The 21,916-nt window shown below is 39.1% G+C and overlaps 1 protein-coding gene across 7 annotated transcripts in view; it reads left to right on the plus strand.

Moving 5' to 3' along the window:
• HEPH (hephaestin) overlaps positions 1-21,916 on the plus strand; it is a gene marked incomplete at its 5' end in the record, with an annotated part of 131,667 nt that extends 109,751 nt beyond the window's left edge. For 5 of the 7 annotated variants that reach the window (XM_081080801.1, XM_081080806.1, XM_081080803.1 and 2 more), the window contains 6 exons: positions 1,849-1,955; positions 2,992-3,217; positions 5,667-5,806; positions 6,884-7,046; positions 9,530-9,574; positions 21,054-21,916. In XM_081080801.1, coding sequence (XP_080936927.1) covers positions 1,849-1,955; positions 2,992-3,217; positions 5,667-5,806; positions 6,884-7,046; positions 9,530-9,574; positions 21,054-21,286 — 914 coding nt within the window. In that variant the 3' untranslated portion in view covers positions 21,287-21,916. The remainder of the gene's footprint in view (positions 1-1,848; positions 1,956-2,991; positions 3,218-5,666; positions 5,807-6,883; positions 7,047-9,529; positions 9,575-21,053) is intronic. The other 2 variants (XM_081080804.1, XM_081080807.1) reach the window with 1 other exon arrangement.

Here is a 21,916-nt window from a genome sequence, read left to right on the forward strand (position 1 = left end):
GTGGCTCCTTATGGATCTGAAGGCAGAGCACCTATGGCTCCTTGGGTGGAAAGGAAAATTGGCAATAGCTCCTTAGCGGTGGGCAGGGCAGAGGAGAATCCTTTTTGTTAGGCAAGGTGATGGAGGCTCCTTTGGGGGATGGTAGAGCAGCTACAACTTTTTCTTGGGTTGGGCAGAGTGATGGTGGCTTCTACTTATAGTGATGGCAGAGAGGAGTGGACTTCTGGCAGTTCAGTCAGCTAGGGTCAGTATCAATAGAAGACTTCCTGATGGTAAGGGCTGCTAGAGTCTTCCTGCTGTCCTTTTCTACAGTAGGTTCCCACTTGTTGTCTAACTTTGCCAGAGTAAGGTTATATATATAAGATACTTCCTACATTTTACTCTATGTACATTTTTATTTTTTCTCTCCACTGAGTTGTTATAAGTTCTCTATTGTATTCCGGAACACTCTCAGAGCTATTTTTGTGTGTATATAGTTTATTTCCTGTTTTGTTGCTATTTGGGGGTGGGGAAGATGAGCATTAGAACCTGGTAGTTTTCCATCTTGCTGATGTCACTCCAGTAGTTTTCCATTTGTATCAAAAATCTCAGAATGGGAAAATCTATAGAAACATAAAGTAGATTAGTAGTTGCAAAGGGTCTGGGGAGGAGATAGATTAAGGAATGATAGCTCAGGAGTATAGAGTTATTTTTTTGTGACAGTGAATTTTTTAACATTGATTGTGGTGATGGTTACAAAATTCTGTGAATATAAAGACCAGTGGTAGTGTACTTTAATGGTTGAATTTCATGGTATGCAAATTATATCTTGATAAATCTATACTAATAAAAGTGTAATATGCTAATTAGACTGGACAGCTGAATGACCTTCCAGACCAAGCAGGGGCTGCGAGGGCTGAGGCAGCCTCCCTGGCTGTGAGGGTCGAGCCCTTTGCATGAATTTCGTGCATCCGGCCTCTAGTCTGTTATAAATGTAATATGGTATCAGTCAGAGGGGAAGACTTGGATGCAGAGAAACATATTGGGAGGTTTTCTAGTAGTCCAGTTGAAAAAACAAGGGCCTACATTAGGGTATGGATATTAGGAATTAGAGAGAGGAGGTTATGGCAATAAAATATATTGTAGAGGTACAATTGATAGGATTTACCATTTGTTTGCATGATTTGTACATGAAGGTAGGGATACAAATAAGACTAAAGTTTTGAATCTGGTTAGCTAGGATGGTTTTAGTATCTTTTCTAGACACTGGGAGCACAGAATGACTAACAGCATTTTTTCAAAAGAAGGAGATGGGTTCATAACAATTTTAATTTTTCATGCACTGTCAGGATAATCTTCAAAAGATGCCCAGGAACCTAATTGAAAATGTCAGATTGAAGCTTAATGGCAAGAGAAGTCTGACTAAGCATTTAAAAATTATGAATACATAGATAATAATTGATATCAGAAAGGCAAATAAGAATTTCCATGGAGAGACTATGAAAATGTAGAAGAGGACTGGAGACAGAGCCTTGGGTAGACAGCTCCTTATAGGAGGCAGCAGCAAGAAAAGAACAAAACAGAGCCAAAGAAGGGAGGACATTATAAGCAGAGAGAACAGTAACAGAGCTGCTTTAACAGATGATTGAACCTAGGCCTTTAAGGAAAGGATAAGTAGAAGAGAGGCTGAGGTTGTTCCATGAAGGAGAAGAGCAAAATCACACAAAATAAAATGGAGGGTGGTATAAAAATGACAGAGAATTATCTTAAAGCTTTTGGGACTTACCCACCTTAGCCACTTAGGAAGACTAGGGAGTTGTGAGAAATTTCTGACCTGGTCCAACTAGAGGTCCATATTACCTTTCCTAGGTGAGGTTCTCACTTACAAATGGAACATCCCAGAAAGATCAGGCCCAGGACCCAATGATTCTGCTTGTGTTTCCTGGATTTATTATTCTGCAGTAGATCCCATCAAGGTAAATACAATGTTGGCTTCCTGAAGGTGAGTCTCACAAATGGGCAAACTGACTGGCAAAAAGAAGCTATTAATGGGTGTAATAAAAAGCCCATCACTGAAATACTAAGGTCTGGGGTTTGGGGAAAAATTCTTTAAATGCTTAGCTTATTTTAATAGACAGGAGAAGGAATTAAGGAAATAGATAACATCACATGTTTGCTGTGAGCATTTTCTTTCTTGATTCTTCCTCTTGGATTTTATAAGCTCTGATTTAAAAAGCCTAGGATTGCTTGTCAAAAGAGTGGGGCTATAGCCTCAAATTTTGTTTAATCCTGCCTTTGGAGTGACTTTAGATAAGTCATTCTGCTTCTGTGTCCTTATCTGGAAAATGGGTTTATGAATCTAGCCACCAATCTACAACTAGATATCAGCAATCATTTATTGAGAGACTACTACATTTTTAACATTTTACTTGGTGCTTTAAATGATATAAATGTAAGATAGAGTTCCCATATTCAAAGAGTATTACCTATTTTGGGAGACAGATGACTATAAACTATAATTATATATATCTTTAAAACCATGTAACAGTTATATGTGGGTTCACCAGACAGTGATTACTTCTGCTTGGAGGTGGGGATGAATGAGAGGGAAGCTGGAGAAGGCTTCACAATGAATGGAAGGTACATGTACTTTGAGTCTTGAAAGATAAATAGCAATTTGCCATATGACAAGCGATATGGCAGAGGGGAGGACATTTCAGAAAGAAGAGACAGGATGAGAAAAAGCACTGGGTTTTGAAAGTTCTGGTGGTTTTACAGATCATTGAATAGTCTAGCCTAGCTAAAACAAACCTTATATAGCACACCTTACCTGTGTCCCAAGATATTTATGAGGATAAATTCAGATAACATATTGAAGATGATTATAAATGTAAAACATTATGATGAAGTTCTGAGGGCAGAATGGGCTTGAATGTCAGCTTGGCTTTCTGTACAGCACTGCCACTCAGGAACAATCTCATATCTTTCACTCTCTTTTCCTCCAATTTTCAGGACATGTACAGTGGCTTGGTGGGGCCCTTGGTCATCTGCAGAAAGGGCATCCTGGAACCCCATGGATTACGAAATGACATGGACCGAGAATTTGCCTTATTATTCTTGATTTTTGATGAGAATCAGTCTTGGTATCTGGATGAGAACGTGGCAACCCATGGGGCCCAGGAGCCAGACCGCATTAACCTACAGGATGAAACTTTCTTGGAGAGTAATAAAATGCATGGTCTGTAGAAGTCCTCACTGATTATATAGGGGTATCTGATAGACCCATTACTATCCAAGGGTGCATAATTCTCTAAAAATATGGGAAGGTAGAAAGGTGGAATACAGACAAATGGAAAAAATGTCTCCTACTATTTTACATTTATATACACAAAGCAGATATGTAGTCTATATTAGATCAGGTCCCAAGAAAGCAGGAATGCTGACTCTGTAAAGTTTCTGTGGTGACATCAGCATATTTGAACATATTAAAGAAGGCAAGATGGACATTTATGAACTTCAATGTATTTGGTGAGCTGGCTGCTGAGGGTTTCTCTGCTTCAAAATCCTGAATTTAGTTTCTCAACATCATCTTATTTATTTACTACTCTAGATCTGATATATGCTTTCATAATATAGACAGATGGACAGTTTATCTTTTAGTCTATTTTTAAAAACAAACTTCAATTTACAGATTGAAGAATTGGTGGAGAGAGCCTAAGATAGTAACATACTTGATTTATATTACATACAAGAAAGAGGTGGGGTTTTTTTATGCTTGAGTGGATTTTGGAGGGACATTGTGCATTCAAGCCCTCCATTGTTCTAGAAATATGTGTATCTCTTCAAAAACAATAGGAAATCTCAAACAAGAGGGAGAATTTAAGTGCAGTGAAATGTATTAAGTCATTTCTCACTATCCCTTCTAATGCAATATTCCTTTGACCTGAGCATAAGCTGTAGCTTTGTTAGTGACTCTAATGAAATTCAAAAGTAGTATTTCATTGTCACATGGATTCTAGTTATTTCTTTTTTGTGGATATATGAACAATTCACATTGGAACAGATGTTTCACAAACTACAAAGTGAACTTTATCTCCTGTCAAATCAAAGAAATAAATTGCCCAGGACAAAAAGGGAGTAAGCACAGTTAGATCCTATTAGAACAGGAATTGGGCTAATGCCCATTTCCATCTGCTTGTTTATATGCTCATTCATCCAAAGTCTTCATATACAATCAATCTACCTATCTGTCCATCAGGTATTGGTTAAGAACTTTTTGAATGCTGGCATTGGAGATAAAGTTAAATAATGTAGAGGTCTGAGGGGAAATAAATAATATTATTCTCTTCCCTTTCAGATTCATGAACTAATTCAGAAAGAGAAAGAAATGTTTGAGGTCAAATGTGAACTTATTGTAAAGGCTAATTGGAAAACCAAATTTGGTTCTTCAATTAAGTGGGCTTCCTAATACTCCTCCTGTAATATATAGGTTTTCTGTCCTGTCATTGACATATATGGCCAACATTAGCCATCTTCCTTTTCAGGGACAGAATCTTTTCCACAATGGAATAGTAAATCTGTTTGCACCCCTTTCTATGGTCAGACAGATTCAAGAGAGAGAAGACTCAGAAAAGGCTGAATTGAGTGTGTTTAGTGTTGTTTTTTCTCAAATTCAGTTTGGTGGGGATAAAACCAAAGGTGCATATAAATGTCCCTTCCATTATTTTCCATCTTGAGGTGTAGAGTGGAAATTACCTTCCTTCTCTGAGAACATGAGAAGTTGAGGAATGCGTCTTGGGCATAATCCTGGCAATGTTCATTAACATGACAATGAGTAGTTTATTGTCTTTAGAGTATAGGATGTAGCCTAGGAGGAGGCAGATGATGAAGCCCATTCATTGATATCATTATTAATTTAAAAAATGTGATGTCTTAAAAATATTTATTGTAAGCTAATGTGTCTGCTGGGTGTTCTGGAGAGTATAAAGGAACAATAGTACTATATTATTATCATTTCCTGCTTACTAGGAACCTAGAATCTAGTTGGGGATACAATCTTCCACAAATTAAAGATAAGTAAATATAGAGGCAATTTCTGGTGTGTTCAAAAGGCAAAACAGACAGTACTAGAGAAGTTCAGAGGTGGAAAGGGTGCAGAAAATGAGAGGTACCAAAAGGAGCTAATCAAAGAAGTGTTGTGGAGAAGGTGAAGGTTTGATTGGGATTTGAACAGATGGATAGAAGGAGGCAGGATTTGGGGGAGGGAAGTTCCAAAACATGAGAAGGGACACAAAGAATATGCATGTTGGGACATATGGAGGATGGTGAATAAATTACCCTACAAGAAATAAGTGTGTTGGATAATGGGAGATGAGTCTGGAAAAATGTTTTGAGGCCATATTTTGAATGACCATGTTGGTTGAGTTAAGAAGCCATGGGCTTGATCTTTTGGGAAGGAGGGAGGTTTTAAAGTATTTTAAACAACAGAATAGCATGGTCATATTAGTTATTTAGAAGTCCACTCTTATAACACCAATGTGGAAGACAAACTTGAGGGGAACAAATGAAATAGAGATGAGAGTAGTTAAAAGGATATTGCTATCAACAGAGGAAATAGGGACTAGCCCTAGGGCAGTGGCAATGGAAAGTCAAAATGAGAGATATAAGGACTTTGTATTCTTTTACAGCCATTAATGGAAAGCTCTATGCCAACCTCAAAGGTCTTACCATGTACAAAGGAGAACGAGTGGCCTGGTACATGCTAGCCATGGGCCAAGATATTGACCTGCACACTGTCCACTTCCATGCAGAGAGCTTCCTCTATCGGGTGAGCTAGAAAGAGGGCTGAGTCCCTCAAGGGTGATTAATGGAGTGCCTTAAGAGCCATTGAGGAAGAAGGGAATAGCAAAGAACAAAATAATCAGTTAAAAGAGGAGAAGTCTTATACATGGAACATTGGGCTGGAAATTCTACTTTGACTCATATATTCCAGCATCGCTTCTGTCTGCACCTTAGCTTTCCACTCTGGTATAGAAGAAACAAGTTGCTCATTTAAGGAGTAGGGGGATTGAAGGAATAAATGTAATTGATTCTCAGTCAAGTACTCTAGACACAATGAGCTGTTATTGCAAGATCTAAGAATTTCAGTGTTGTCTCAGAATCTAAAAATACTTCATCTATTTTAAGAAGAACTTCAATTGAGTTCATAACAAAACATGTAGGTCTTGAAGAAGATTTAGTCTTAAGAAAAGGGACAGAGTTGGAGGCATTGATATAGATGTAAAGATCTAGAAGTGCTGAGAAAAGTGGTGATATGAAGAATAACCTATTTTTTAAAAATATATTTTATTGATTTTTACAGAGAGGAAGAGAGAGAGAGTTAGAAACATCGATGAGAGAGAAACATCGATCAGCTGCCTCCTGCACAATCCCTACTGGGGATGTGCCCACAACCAAGGTACATGCCTTTGACCGGAATCAAACCTGGGACCCTTGAGTCCACAGGCCGATGCTCTATCCACTGAGCCAAACCGGTTAGGGCAAGAATAGCCTATTTTGATTTTCGTTGTTAAAGAAAATTTGTAGCTCTTTCGCAGAGTTCAAAGCTTAAGACTAATTCCCCAGATTTCATCCCCAGTTTAGCTCCTTAGAGGTAGCTTCACTAACTTTTTATTTTGGAATACTTTAAGAATAAGTAGGAGGAGAAAGAGTCCCCTCTATTGATTTAGTTTGTGTGGGCAGGTTCATTGGGAAGATAAATAAGGTGAACTATTTAAGCTGTTCTCTGGTCTATAAATTGGAATCTCACGTACCTAATGTGCACTTCAAAGCCTATTGATTTTTATAAACTGTGAGGTGATCTCTATACCATCCACTTCCTCTTCACCCCTAATATCTCTTGCAGAATGGAGAGAGCTACCGGGCAGATGTGGTGGATTTATTCCCGGGGACCTTTGAGGTTGTGGAGATGGTGGCCAGCAACCCTGGGACATGGCTTATTCACTGTCATGTTACTGACCATGTCCATGCTGGCATGGAAACTCTCTTTACTGTCTTATCACAAAGAGGTAAGAACTAAATACCCAAGCTGTGCCATCTTCTGGCACTTGTCTAGTCTAGCCTATTGAAACCAGATAATCCTAAAGCATATCACTTACTCTTCTAATCCCAGGAGAACCAAAATTTAAGACAGCATAGGTGTTCTCTCATCCAATATTTCTCTTTTTTTACTTTTTTTATTTTAATTTCTTTATTGGTTAAGGTATTACAAATGTGTCCTCATCCCCCCATTAACCCCCAACCTCCCCCCCACTCATGCTCTCATCCCCCTGTCATCCAATATTTCTTATTCTCCATTGCCCCCTTGCTCTTGACTCCTTCTAATTTCTTTGATACCCATTGAGCTCAAATCAATTGAAACTGCCTGAAACTACTTGGGTTTTAGGTATTTATGCTTAATGTAGACTTTCTTACTTTGAAATACATTTATTTTGCATATAAATTTATTATTTAGAATTAATTAAAGCCACTAACTATTTCAAGAAATGTTAATGAATCCAGTATATAAAAATAAGAAGAAACATAATTCTAATAAGCACTCCTTAGTTGATTTTTCTTGTGAGGATTGTGAAAGGCAGTTCTTTCTGTCCTGGAAAAACTCTGTCTATGGCTGGAAAGAGATAATAGCTTTTGATTATAGCTTATCTCAGACAAACTTGCTACCCAGAGGAAAATTTTTTTCCTTATGATTTTTTAATATGGAAAGAGAATAGCTGGGTTAGTTTCTTTACCAATAAATCTTTGTTAGTCGCCAAGAATGTAGAAAGGTAGACTGTGTTGGATTCTATTCCTTTGGGTCATTAAAGGGTTAAGTCTCTCATTTCTTAAGCTTTTCAACCTGAGTTCAGTTCTTAGCATTATGGCCCTTCCAAGAGGCCATATAAAATCTTCTGGGGCCCACATAAATCCAGGAAATTTTTTCTCCTGTGCTTTTTCAAAAGTGCCATATGGTTCTGAAAAAAAAGTGGTATTAAGGTAGATATTCTGAGATTGCCAGAAATTGGCACTCTGTCAAGAATAGAAAGTGGGAGAAAGTCTTCAGGCATTCAAAAAGACTAGCAAATCAAGGTAGGGATTACAATTCTGCTGTTTATCCTGTGTGGGTGGACAAATAATTGTACACTATGATTTCCTGTATGTTTGAAAAGTTTTGTTCTCTGGTAAACCATACTGCTAGAATGTGGCTTCTACATACTACTCTAGTACTGTTTCCTACCACCCAGATAAGCTCTATGGAAAGCTCTTTGTTGTATTGCCAGTCCTTAGAACCAAGTCAAGTGATGAACTGATGTGTCATCAAAATGCTGAGAGTGAAGGATAGGTGGTCAGGTAAGGGGCTTGAGGAGAGTGGCCAAATGTTTAAAATAACCACTCTAGGAAGTTTACTCTCAGTACTGGGAAATTAATTATTGCCTGGCAGCTTTGAGGGCTTACTTAAAGTTGGACACAAAGAATACTGATCTTTATATTGTACTTATGTGATTTTTCTCCACCAGCATTTAGCATACCAGACAAAATACAGGGAAATTATAATTACTGAATTTTGTGTAGATTATTACAACACTCCTTAGAAGTTTATAGTTGAGTTGACAGAACATGGAGTCTAGCCTGACCAAGAAGGAAAGAAAAGACAGGATAAAGGTGGCATGTTAGGAAAAAACTGAAGGTTCTGGGAGCTAGAGGTCTTCATGAGAGGGAAATAACAGGTAGAATGAAATAAATAGCATTAGCATAAAAAAGGATAGAAAGCTGTTGCTAGATTTTAGATTTTTGATATGGAGCAGTATTACATAAAAAGTCCAATGTGATCATGGTAGTAGTTGATAGAAATGGAGTAGATGTGGAAAAGTTATTGGAGTTAAGAAGTTCAGAAATGGTGAAGCTTAAGTATTGGATGATGGATCAACACCCATAGTGAGAACTGAGGAGAGGAAGACTGAGCCAGGTATTAAAGATTTCCATGAATGAAAAGAACTGCTAGGAACATTGACAAAAAGTGATATGGCTATTCTAGCTAAATAATACGAGCTTCAAAAGAGATAGGTCTTTACAAAAAGGAGAGGAGCAATAATCTCAAAGCACTATTGAGAGGATGTAAAGGAAGCATAGTCCTTAGAGAAGAACTCAACCTCATTAAAACAAGAGGAAGAAGAGGTTGAATATGTAGGGTCTTCCTGAAGGGAGGGTGGAAAGGTTGACAAAAAGAGTAATAATGGTAATAGAGGAAGTGACAATAAATATGTAAATAATGCATAGGGATGGCTTACCTTTCTCCTAAGTTTATGCATTTGCTCAAATTTTGTGTCACTACTCAAAAGCAAATTTACATACCAATATTGACTTTGACCATAACTTAGTTAATACCAGGTACCCTTATTTTTGGTTATTTTACCCCAGAGATTTCCCCAACCAGTGCCAACCTCCCACAGTGAGCCTGTAGATTGATAGGAAGAATAACAGAACTAACTTCTTGTCTTTTTTCTCTCTCTAGAACACTTAAGCATTATCACCACCATCACCAACGAAATTGAAAAAGGTAGGAAGAGTGATACACATATTGGGTAGTTATATCCAATATGCATTTGTGGGAAGGTATGTGTCTCTAATATATGGGATTAACATGACTGAAAGATGGGCCAAAATACTAGCAGAAAGCATTCTAAGATTTCTACAAAACTTCAGAAGCCAGGAATTTCAGATTCAGCTTCCCTCAGTAGGTTTATTCTCTCTGGCCTCTCCCCGAACCTCCTGAGTTGAAGGCTGAAGAAAGTTTGAGGTCTTGCTGGGTTGGGTATGAAGAAACTGTAGCACAGTCATGAATTGACCATAGAGACAGTGTGAAACTAGAACAAATGCCATAGAGCAGTGGTTCTCAACCTTCCTAATGCCACGACCCTTTAATACAGTTCCTCATGTTGTGGTGACCCCCAACCATAAAATTATTTCCATTGCTACTTCATAACTGTAATTTTGCTACTGTTATGAATCATAATGTAAATATCTGATATGCAGGATGTATTTTCTTTTATAATTTATTTTTTTATTAAATCTTTATTGTTCAGATTGTTACAGTTGTTCCTCTTTTTTCCCCCCATAGTTCCTCTCCACCCGGTTCCCACCCCACCCTCCGCCATCACCCCACCCCCACTGTCCTCATGCATACGTGCATGATTTTTGTCCAGTCTCTTCCCGCATCCCCCACACCCCTTTCCCCCTCAAAAAAAGTCAGTCCACTCCCTTTCTATGCCCCTGATTCTATTATAATCACCAGTTTATTCTGTTCATCAGATTATTTATTCACTTGATTTTTAGATTCACTTGTTGACAGATGTGTATTTGTTGTTCATAATTTGTATCTTTACCTTTTTCTTCTTCTTCCTCTTCTTAAAGGATACCTTTCAGCATTTCATATAATACTGATTTGGTGGTGATGAACTCCTTTAGCTTTTCCTTATCTGTGAAGCTCTTTATCTGACCTTCAATACTGAATGATAGCTTTGCTGGGTAAAGTAATCTTGGTTGTAGGTTCTTGGCATTCATCACTTTGAATATTTCTTGCCACTCCCTTCTGGCCTGCAAAGTTTCTGTTGAGAAATCAGCTGACAGTCGTATGGGTACTCCCTTGTAGGTAACTGACTGTCTTTCTCTTGCTGCTTTTAGGATTCTCTGTCTTTTGCTCTTGGCATTTTAATTATGATGTGTCTTTTTTTTTAATATATTTTATTGATTTTTTACAGAGAGGAAGGGAGAAAGAGATAGAGAGTTAGAAACATCGATGGGAGAGAAACATCGATCAGCTGCCTCCTTCACAGTCCCCACTGGGGATGTGCCCGCAACCCAGGTACATGCCCTTGACCGGAATCGAACCTGGGACCTTTCAGTCCGCAGGCCGACGCTCTATCCACTGAGCCAAACCGGTTTCGGCAATGTGTCTTGGTGTGGTCCTCTTTGGATTCCTTTTGTTTGGGGTTCTCTGCACTTCCTGGACTTGTAAGTCTATTTCTTTCACCAGGTAGGGGAAGTTTTCTGTCATTATTTCTTCAAATAGGTTTTCAATATCTTGCTCTCTCTCTTCTTCTGGCACCCCTATAATTCAGATGTTGGTAGGCTTGAAGCTGTCTAAGAGGCTCCTTACACTATCTTTGTATTTTTGGATTCTTTTTTCATTTTGCTTTTCCAGTTGGGTGTTTTTTGCTTCTTCGTCTTTCAAACCTTTGACTTGATTCTTGCGATCCTCTAGTCTGCTGTTGGAACTCTGCATAATATCCTTTATTTCAGTCACTGTATGCTTAATTTCTAGTTGGTCCTTTTTCATAACCTCAAGGGTCTCAGTAGATTTCTTGAGGGTCTCACTACATTTATTAGCGGTCTCACCAGTCTTTTTGAGGGTCTTACTAAATTTATTGGCGGTTTCTAGAAAGTTCTTGAAAAAACTTAAAAGTGTGGTTTTGAACTCTATATCCAGTCATTTGCTTTCCTCCATTTCTGTCATTTGTGACCTGTTTCTTTGTCTCCACATTTTTTATGCTTCCCTGTGTTGGTAGAGTGGCTTTGTGTGCTAGGTGTCCTATAGGGCCCATTGGCTCAGCCTCCCCAATTACCTGAGGTGGACACTCTTGGTGCACCCCTTTGTGGGCTTTGTGCACAGTCTTGTTGTAGTTAGGCCTTCATTGTTGTAGGTATCACTGGGAGGAATTGACCTCCAGGCCAAACTGGCTGTGAGAATCAGCTGTGTCTACGGTGGGAGAACTTCTGTGCTGAAGACACCCTTATGAGGCAAGACTTGCTAAAGTGGAGCTTTGGTGCTCACTGAGTCTGCCCCCTGAGTGTGTCCCTTATGGATCTGAGGAGTTGTAATTGGATGGTCGTGTTCTGACCACTGGGTACACTGGCTCTTAGATCTAAGGAGGTGCTAATTTAGCCTCTGCCTGAGGCTATCCAGCAGGAGCTACGAGGAGATCTGCAGGTTCCCCTCCTTATTTGAGGTTTGGAGGTGCCCAGATGAGGCCCAGCTGTGAAGCAATGCAAGCTACTGTGGGGCCTTGGGCCTTCTCTTGGAAGTTCTGGGTCTGTCTGGCCCAGCTGCAGTTTTTTAGGTAATTAGGATGTATTTTCATTGTTACAAATTGAAAATAATTATAGCATAGCGATTAATCACAAAAACAATATGTAATTATATATGTGGTTTTTTTTGTTTTGTTTTTTTGTTTTTTGGGTTTTTTTGTTTTTGTTTTTTGCAGTTTTATTTTTTTTTATTTTTATTTAATTTATTGCTTAAAGTATTACAAAGGGTATTACATATGTGTCCATTTTATCCCCCCGCCCTAAACAGTCCCCTAGCCTCCCCTATCCCCCAATGTCTTATGTCCACTGGTTATGCTTATATGCATGCATACAAGTCCTTTAGTTGATCTCTTACCCCCCTACCTCCTGCCCCCCAACCATCCCCAGCCTTCCCGCTGCAGTTTGACAATCTGTTTGAGGGAGCTTTGCCTCTGTATCTATTATTGTTCAAAAGTTTATAATGGTCTCTGTTATCCATTAATGAGTGAGATCATGTGGTATTTTTCCTTCATTGACTGGCTTATTTCACTTAGCATAATGCTCTCCAGTTCCATCCACGACGTTGCAAATGGTAAGAGTTCCTTCCTTTTTAGAGCAGCATAGTATTCCATCGTGTAGATGTACCACAGTTATCTAATCCATTCATCTACTGATGGGCACTTAGGCTGTTTCCAGATCTTAGCTATGGTGAATTGTGCTGCTATGAACATAGGGGTGCATATATCCTTTCTGATTGGTGTTTCTGGTTCCTTGGGATATATTCCTAGAAGTGGGATCACAGGGTCAAATGGGAGTTCCATTTTCAGTTTTTTAAGGAAACTCCATACTGTCTTCCATAGTGGCTGCACCAGTCTGCATTCCCACCAGCAGTGCACAAGTGTTCCTTTTTCTCCACATCCTCTCCAGCACTTGTCGTTTGTTGATTTGTTGATGATAGCCAGTCTGACAGGTGTGAGATGGTACCTCATTGTTGTTTTGATTTGCATCTCTCGGATGATTAGTGACTTAGAGCATGTTTTCATATGTCTCTTGGCTTTCTGAATGTCCTCTTTTGAAAGGTGTCTATTTAGGTCCTTTGCCCATTTTTTGATTGGATTGTTTATCTTCCTTTTGTTGAGTTGTATGACTTCCCTATAAATTTTGGAGATTAGGCCCTTATCAGATATGACATTGGCAAATATGTTTTCCCACACAGTGGGTTTTCTCATTGTTTTGTTGATGGTTTCTTTTGCTGTGCAGAAGCTTTTTATTTTGATGTAGTCCCATTTGTTCATTTTCCCTTTAGTTTCAAGTGCCCTAGGAGCTGTATCAGTGAAGAAATTGCTTCGGCATATGTCTGAGATTATGTTGCCTTTGAATTCTTCTAGAATTTTTATGGTTTCCTGTCGTACATTTAAGTCCTTTATGCATTTTGAGTTTATTTTTGTGTATGGTGTAAGTTGGTGGTCTAGTTTCATTTTCTTGCATATATCAGTCCAATTTTCCCAACACCATTTATTGAAGAGACTATCTTGGCTCCATTGTATGTTCTTGCCTCCTTTGTCAAATATTAATTGAGCATATTGGTTCGGGCCGATTTCTGGGCTCTCTATTCTATTCCATTGATCTATATGCCTATTCTTGTGCCAGTACCAGGCAGTTTTGAGAACAGTGGCTTTGTAATACAACTTGATATCTGGTATTGAGATCCCACCTACTTTGGTCTTTTTCAGGATTGCTGTAGCTATTCGGGGTCTTTTTTTATTCCAGATGAATTTTTGGAGAGTTCATTCTAGATCTCTGAAGTATGCCGTTGGTATTTTAATGGGAAGTGCGTTGAATTTATAGATTGCTTTGGGTAGTATGGACATTTTAATGATGTTGATTCTACCAATCCATGAACACGGTATGTTCTTCCATCTGTTTATGTCTTCCTCTATATCTTTTTTCAACGTCTTGTAGTTTTCTGAGTAGAGGTCTTTTACCTCTTTAGTTAAGATTATTCCTAGGTAGCTTAATTTTTTTGGTGCGATGGTAAACCGGATTGTTTTTGAAATCTCTCTTTCTGAAAGTTCACTATTGGTGTATAGAAATGCCTCAGATTTCTTGGGGTTAATTTTGTATCCTGCTACATTGCCAAATTCATGTATTAAGTCTAGTAGCTTTTTGATGGAATCTCTAGGATTTTGTATGTATAATATCATGTCGTTTGCAAATAAGGACAGTTTTACCTCCTCTTTTTCAATTTGGATGCCTTTTATTTCTTCTTCTTGCCGAATTGCAATGGCTAACACTTCCAGTACTATGTTGAACAGGAGTGGTGAGAGGGGGCATCCCTGTCTTGTTCCTGTTCTTAGGGGAAATGGTGTTAGTTTTTGTCCATTGAGTATGATGTTGGCTGTGGGCCTGTCATATATGGCTTTTATTATGTTGAGGTATGATCCTTCTACTCCCACCTTGCTGAGAGCTTTTACCAAAAATGGGTGTTGAATTTTTTTAAACACTTTTTCTGCATCAATTGATATGACCATGTGGTTTTTTTCTTTCAATTTGTTTATGTGATGTATCACGTTTATTGATTTGCGGATATTGTACCATCCTTGCATCCCTGGGATAAATCCTACTTGGTCATGGTGTATGATCTTTCTGATGTACTGCTGGATCCAATTTGCTAAGATTTTGTTGAGGATTTTGGCATCTATGTTCGTGAGGGATATTGGCCTATAATTCTCTTTCATTGTGTTGTCTTTCCCTGGTTTTGGTATTAGGGTGATGCTGGCTTCATAGAATGAGCTTGGAAGTGTTCCTTCCTCTTGCATTTTTTGTAGTAGTCTGAGGAGGATAGGTTTTAGTTCTTCCTTGAATGTTTGGTAAAACTCCCCTGTGAAGCCGTCTGGTCCTGGGCTTTTGTTTGCTGGAAGCTTTTTGATGACTGCTTCATTTTCTTCCATAGTTATTGGCCTGTTGAGATTTTTAGATTCTTCCTGATTGAGTTTTGGAATGTTGTATTTTTCTAGGAATTTGTCCATTTCCTCCAGGTTGTCTAGTTTGTTGGAGTAGAGCTGTCCATAGTATTTTTTAACAATCATTTGTATTTCTGTGGGGTCTGTTGTTATTTCGCCTCTATCGTTTCTGATTTTGTTTATTTGGGTCGTCTCTCTTTGCTTCTTGGTGAGTCTGGCTAGAGGTTTGTCAATCTTGTTTATCCTTTCAAAGAACCAGCTCTTGGTTTCATTGATTTTCTGTATTGTTTTTTTGGTCTCTATGTCATTTATTTCTGCTCGAATCTTTATTATCTCCTTCCTTCTGCTCACTCTGGGCTTTTCTTGTTGCTCTCTTTCTAATTCTTTGAGTTGTAGAGTTAGATGATTTACTACCATTTTTTCTTGTTTTTTGAGATAGGCCTGTAGAGCTATAAACTTCCCTCTCAGGACTGCTTTCATTGTGTCCCATAGGTTTTGGATTGTTGTGTTTTCATTGTCATTAGTTTCCAGGATGTTTCGAATTTCTTCTTTGATTTCATTGGTAACCCAATCAATATTTAATAGCATGCTATTCAGTTTCCAGGTGTTTGAGTATTTTGGGTTGTTTTTATTGTAGTTTATTTCTAATATTATGCCATCGTGGTCTGCGAAGACGCTTTTTATGATTTCAGTCTTCTTGAATTTGGGGATACTTTGCTTGTGACCCAATATATGGTCTATTTTTGAATATGTCTTATGAGCATTTGAGTAGAATGTATATTCCCTGGCTTTGGGGTGAAGTGTTCTGAAGATGTCTATTAAGTCCATCTGATCTAGTGAGTCATTTAGGATTGCTGTATCTTTGCTGATTGTTTGTCTAGAGGGCTTATCCAGTGTTGTCAGTGGTGTATTAAAGTCCCCTACTATGATTGTATTGTTGTCGATCTCTCCTTTGATATCTTCCAGGAGTTTTTTTATGAATTTGGGTGCTCCTGAATTGGTGCATATATGTTTACCAGAGTTATATCTTCTTGTTGTATTGATCCCTTTAGTATTATGAAGTGGCCTTCCTTTTCTCTTGTTATGGCCTTCACTTTGAGGTCTATTTTGTCCGATATAAGTATTGCTACCCCAGCTTTCTTTTCCTTTCCATTTGCCTGAAAGATATTTTTCCATCCTTTCACTTTCAGTCTGTGTGAGTCCCTTCTAATGAGGTGGGTTTCTTGTAGACAGCAGATGTATGGGTCATGTGTTTTTATCCATTCAGCCACTCGATGTCTTTTGTTTGGAGCATTTAGTCCGTTTACGTTTAAAGTTATTTTTGAAAGGTACTTGTTTGTAGCCATTTCTGTTTTTGTGTGGCTGTTTTCTTTCTGAGCTTTTTATTTCTTATTTTTATACCAGTCCCTTTAGCATTCCTTGCATTGCTGGCTTGGTGGTGATAAACTCCCTTAGCCTTTTTTTGTCTGTGAAGCTTCTTATTTCCCCTTCAAGTTTGAATGATAGCCTTGCTGGATAGAGTATTCTTGGATTCAGTCCTTTGCTTTGCATCACTTTGTAAATTTCTGTCCATTCTTTTCTGGCCTGATGTGTTTCTGGTGAGAAATCATTTGACAATCTAATGGGAGATCCCTTGTATGTAACTTTCCGTCTCTCTCTTGCAGCCTGTAAGATTCTCTCTTTGACCTGAACATTTGCCATGGTAATTATGATGTGTCTTGGTGTGGGTCTTTTCGGGTTCACCTTGTTTGGGACTCTCTGGGCTTGTGTGACTTTTTTCTTCCCCACCTCAGGGAAGTTTTCTGATATTATTTCTTCTAATAGGTTTTCTAATCCTTGTTCATCCTTCTGTTGTTCTGGTACCCCTATTATTCGTATGTTGTTTCATTTCATGTTGTCCCAAAGCTGCCTTAGGCTCTCCTCCTGTCTTTTAATTTTTTTCTCCAATTGCAGTACATTTTGGGTGTGTTTTGCTTCCTTGTCTTCTAACTCACTAATTCGGTCCTCCGCTTCTCCTAGTCTACTGTTGATACTTTCAATGGAGTTTTTCATTGCAGCTATATCACTCTTCATTTCTTCTTGGGTCTTACTTAAGTTGTTGATTTTTTCATCTGTTTCTTCTAGCTTCTTGCAGAGGTTGTCGATTTTTTCCTCCATCCGGTTTATGCACTCTAGGACCCTTATTCTGAATTCTTTTTCTGTCATGTTGCATGCCTCTGTATTACTTAGCTGCTTTTCTGGAGAGTCCTCCTTCTCTTTCCTTTGGGGGTTTCTTTGTCTACCCATGTTTGATCTCACTGACATATCTAAGTGTTGAGTCGTTCAGTGGTTGCTCCCTTGGTGGCAGTGACTCCTTGGTCTGTGGTTGCTCTTCGGGCGGTTGCGGTAGCAGCTGCTCTTCAGTTGGCAGCAGCTCCTCTGGTGGGTGCTGTTCACAGCTGTGGTGGCTCTTCTGGCTGGTGGGGCGAGGTTTCACGTACAGCTGCTGTTCCTCAGCAGAGGGTGTTGGTGCTCAGGATCTGCTGTTGCTTGGATCTGCTGCGTTGATTTAAAGGCACAAAATACAACACAACAAGGCACCACGTACCAGGCACTATACACAAATATATTCACGATATTAATAACCCCAAATAAAGGTGACCACCTGAATTAAGAGAATTAGGGGATAAGGAAGAAGGAAGAGAAAAAGATAAAAGAGAAAAAAGAAAAGAAAAGTAGGGACCAAAAAAAGGAGTGCAAAAATGAAATTGGGAAAAAGGAGGGGGGGGAAAATAAAAGCGAGAAAAGAAAAGAAAAAAAAAGAGCGAAAAGAGAGAATGAAGTGGAAGAGGGGAGGAGACTTTTTTATATGAGGAGAATACTCCTATAGAACAGCCATTAATCCCAACAAATTCCAGCAGCAGCTCCCTGGAGATGAATGCAAACTAGAAACAACCAATAATATAATGATGAAAATAGAATGGAGAACACTAATCCCAAAATAAAATAAAGAGAGAATAAAATGGCTCATTAAAAAAAATGGTAAAATGGTAGCAGTAATAATACTGGTTAAAAATAAGAAGGTAGTAATTAAAAGGGTAAAATCAGGTGATGGAAAAAAAAAAGAAAAGAAAAAAAAAGAAAAAAAATTGGCTTCTTAGTTAAAAGGTGAAAAAAGAAAAAAAAAATTGCAGTAGTGAAGGTCCTTCGGTTCTTCTATTCTTCAGTGTGGCTCGCCTTAGACCTGCCAGGTATTCAGGAGAGTGTTGAGTTTCCCTGCGATACACTGTTCCTCTGTGTTGTAAACCACAGTCCTTATTTTAAAGCAAGCCGCATTTGTTTCCCAGACTGCCTTATTTTGTGTTTAGCAAAGAGTCAGTTTGTGGGTCAGCCTCTGGGTGGCAGTGTTCTGGGGTTGGCCTCTGAGGCTATAGGGCCTCTCTGTCCAGTGGAGGTTCACTGCCCAGACCTGGCTGTGTAATAGTTAGTTACCAGCGCTGTGTTGTTGCTGGGATTAAAAATCCCTCTATAGGCCAGACCCTGTTAACTCCCAGGGACTGATCAGGTTATTTTAATCCTTGATCTCATACAGGGTGGATTCTGGGTGTGGCTGTGCTCCTTGCCTGGGGGTTGGGGGGAGGAGTCTCACTCTCTGGAGAGAATGTCTGCCCCAGACCTGGGCTGGGGGGTGTCTCAGCACTCAATTTGCTGCCACCTCTCCCGGCCCCCCTTCTCTCCTCAGTCTCTCCCCAGATTCCACTCCTCCGCACACTCTCCCTCTCTTCAGCACAGGTGAGTGTGTGTATCCGAAATGTCCCATGAACAGGATTCAGTGAAAACAAACAAACAAACACTGGCCGCGGAAACGGGAAAGGCTTGGATTCTGTAAGCTTCTTCTCTTACCGGGACTGCATGGTCTGGTCAGCTCTTCAGGCTGCCCCCTTTAGGCTCAGTCCTCTTTCCAGGGGAGTTCTGCTCTTCCTGGCTGCAAACAGTCTCACCGGCTGAGCAATTTCGCCAATTCGGGGTGGATGTTACTAGTTTCAGCTGCTCACTCCATTTGCTCTGGGACACGACCTGGGACGCGTCTGCCTATACCGCCGCCATCTTGCTCCCACGAATGTATATATGTGTTTTCTGATGGTCTTAGGCGACCCCTGTGAATGGGTCATTCGACCCCCAAAGGGGTCGCGACCCACAGGTTGAGAACAGCTGCCATAGAGTCTGTACCAGGTATTTTTATTCTTGCAAATATGGAATACCAAGGAGTTTACTCTTTAGAACCAGCCATTTCTTCCCTATAAGAAAATATAGATTCTTGTTCTTTCTAGCATAGGTCCAAATAGTGCTTTCATTTTCCACCCCATTTGTACCTGAACTAAGATTCAGAAAGATTCAAAAGTTATGAGAGCTAGAAAGAATATTAGAGATTATCAGTTTAGTTGGAAATTTTTTCAGCTGTGTTTGGAAATTTTCTAATGATCTTCCTATGTATCTTATAAACTGACAACCATGAAACTAGGATGTATCCCGGAGGGTTTGTGAAGAGGCAAGATGAGGCTGAGAGTGGATCACCATACACACATATGCATGCACTTAATCTTGTTTCACTTCTGTAAGAATATACATTCATCCAGTTAGATATTCATTGAACAGATTCTGAGTGTCAGGGACATCAAAGCAAATAAGACATAGATACTATATTTCAAGAGATTTGTGTCTAGCCCTAACTGGGTTGGCTCAATGGATAGAGTGTCAGCCTGCGGACTCAAGGGTCCCAGGTTGGATTCCGGTCAAAGGCATGTACCTTGGTTGTGGGCACATCCCCAGTAGGATTTGTGCAGGAGGCAGCTGATGGATGTTTCTCTCTCATCGATGTTTCTAACTCTCTATCTCTCTCCCTTCCTCTCTGTAAAAAATCAATAAAATATATTTTTTTAAAAAAGAGATTTGTGTCTAAAAAAATGAAATGAGACAGAAAAACAACAATTGCAGTGCTAGATGCTATGTGTTGTTTTAAAAAGGCAAACAGTAATAACAGCTATCAATTATTGTGCATATACTATCTTCCAGGTGCTATACTAAATATTTATAAATACTAACTCACTTAATCTTCACAATAAACCTCTGAGTTGAGTACAGTTATTATCCCTTAAAAAAGTAGGTGACTGTAGTACAGAAATGAGGGGGAATTAGATAACTTAACCCAAGCAAGTAAATTGTGAGATACTTTGAAAACACACAAAAAAGGAGCTTTAACTGTCCAGCTGAATTAGTTAAAGCTTTACAGAGACCTGTAACATTTAAATTGGGGATAGAAATGTAGGAGGAAGAAAGGGTATTCAAGCAAAAGGAGGAGCATGAGAAAGTCTTGGAGGTCTAAAAGAGGGTCACTTATTCTGGGGAACAAATAATGAGTTGCTGTAGCTGAATAGTAGAAGATAAGGATAGAAAAGTAGGTTGGAGTCTAATTGTGAAAGTGGGAATGCCTGACTGACTTTAGTCTGAGCTTTACTCCATAGGTTAATTGAAGATCATTAAAAGTTTGCATACTAGGAACTCAGACAATTAAATATTTCACCTAAAAAGATCAATGTGACATCAGTGTTATCATGATTCAAAGAGGTGACAGCACAGTGGCAGGTCCAATGGTCAAACTTCTTCCCTCGAGTTTCTACTTATTGTTTTTAATTCTTCCTTTTATAACCATACAAACCAAATCCATTATTTTTACATCATAAGCCTTGATATATTTCTATTAAGGCTCTTTCTACTTTGAGTCTTAGCTCTTTTCGTAGGGGGATTATGGCCTCAATGATTCCTAAGGACTTTCTTAGCTATAACATCTTGTTATAAGAAGTCACTGTAACCTCTGAGTCTGTTTTCATCAGCTGGTATTTTTAGGGATGGGGATAATTCCTCTGTTTTATTTGGATAGAATTGTTTTTTCTCTTTTAGTGGTAGATTGCAAGTGCCCCTTTAATGTATGCTCCAGCCCAGGGTGCTCATTTTCCTCTTGTTCCATTTCAGCAGCAATCTCCAGAGACTTTAGAGAAGACAATGTGAAGATGCTGGGCATGCAGATCCCTGTAAAGGATATCGAGATGCTGGCTTCTATCCTAATTGCCACTGGTGTCATTCTCCTGCTCATTGCCCTGGCTCTTGGTGGTGTGGTCTGGCACCAACATCGTCAAAAAAAACTACGGCGCAACAGGAGGTCGATCCTAGATGATAATTTTAAGCTTCTGTCCCTCAAGAACTAACAGCTGAATCTTGGCACTACACATCTGGAATGCTCTCTCAGCAGGCCATGGACTAGCAGATGATCCCACTGTAAAAGGAGCATGGATGGTAGACAGGCACAGGAGGAAATCAAACTTGTTTGGGGTTTTTTTCCCACTTATTTATTTACATAGAAATGCTATATTCCCTCTTTTTCTTTTTGCTCCACTTGGGAACCTGGGGCTAGGTGAGTCCTCTAAAATTATATATCACAAATTTCAATGGTTAGATTCTGTCACTCACTGACACTTGGAAGATCTGGAAATTCCTAAAAACTGACCCTTCTCACAAAGTACATACCAAGAATAAAACACATCAAATAAGTTTTTACTTCTTTCCAGGACCTAGCCTAATTCACTTTGAACCAAGACAAAGTGAGCTGTGAATGTAATCTACATCTAAACTAAGGACTAAGCAAATAGGCATGATGGGGGAATTAGTGGGGTTATATTTGGAGATCCAAATTGTATTTTAATTCTCCTTGGAAGCAAACTATTTTGGAAAAGTGGGTATATTGTGGTTGCCATGAGTACCTTTAACTTCTGAACCCAGAAGCTCCTCAGAAAACCAGTCCTCCAATTTACTAGTACAATTATACTGAAGGGAATGTT

This window comes from Myotis nattereri, assembly GCF_964212035.1.
Source record: "Myotis nattereri genome assembly, chromosome: X".
NCBI classification, from domain to species: Eukaryota; Metazoa; Chordata; class Mammalia; order Chiroptera; family Vespertilionidae; genus Myotis; species Myotis nattereri.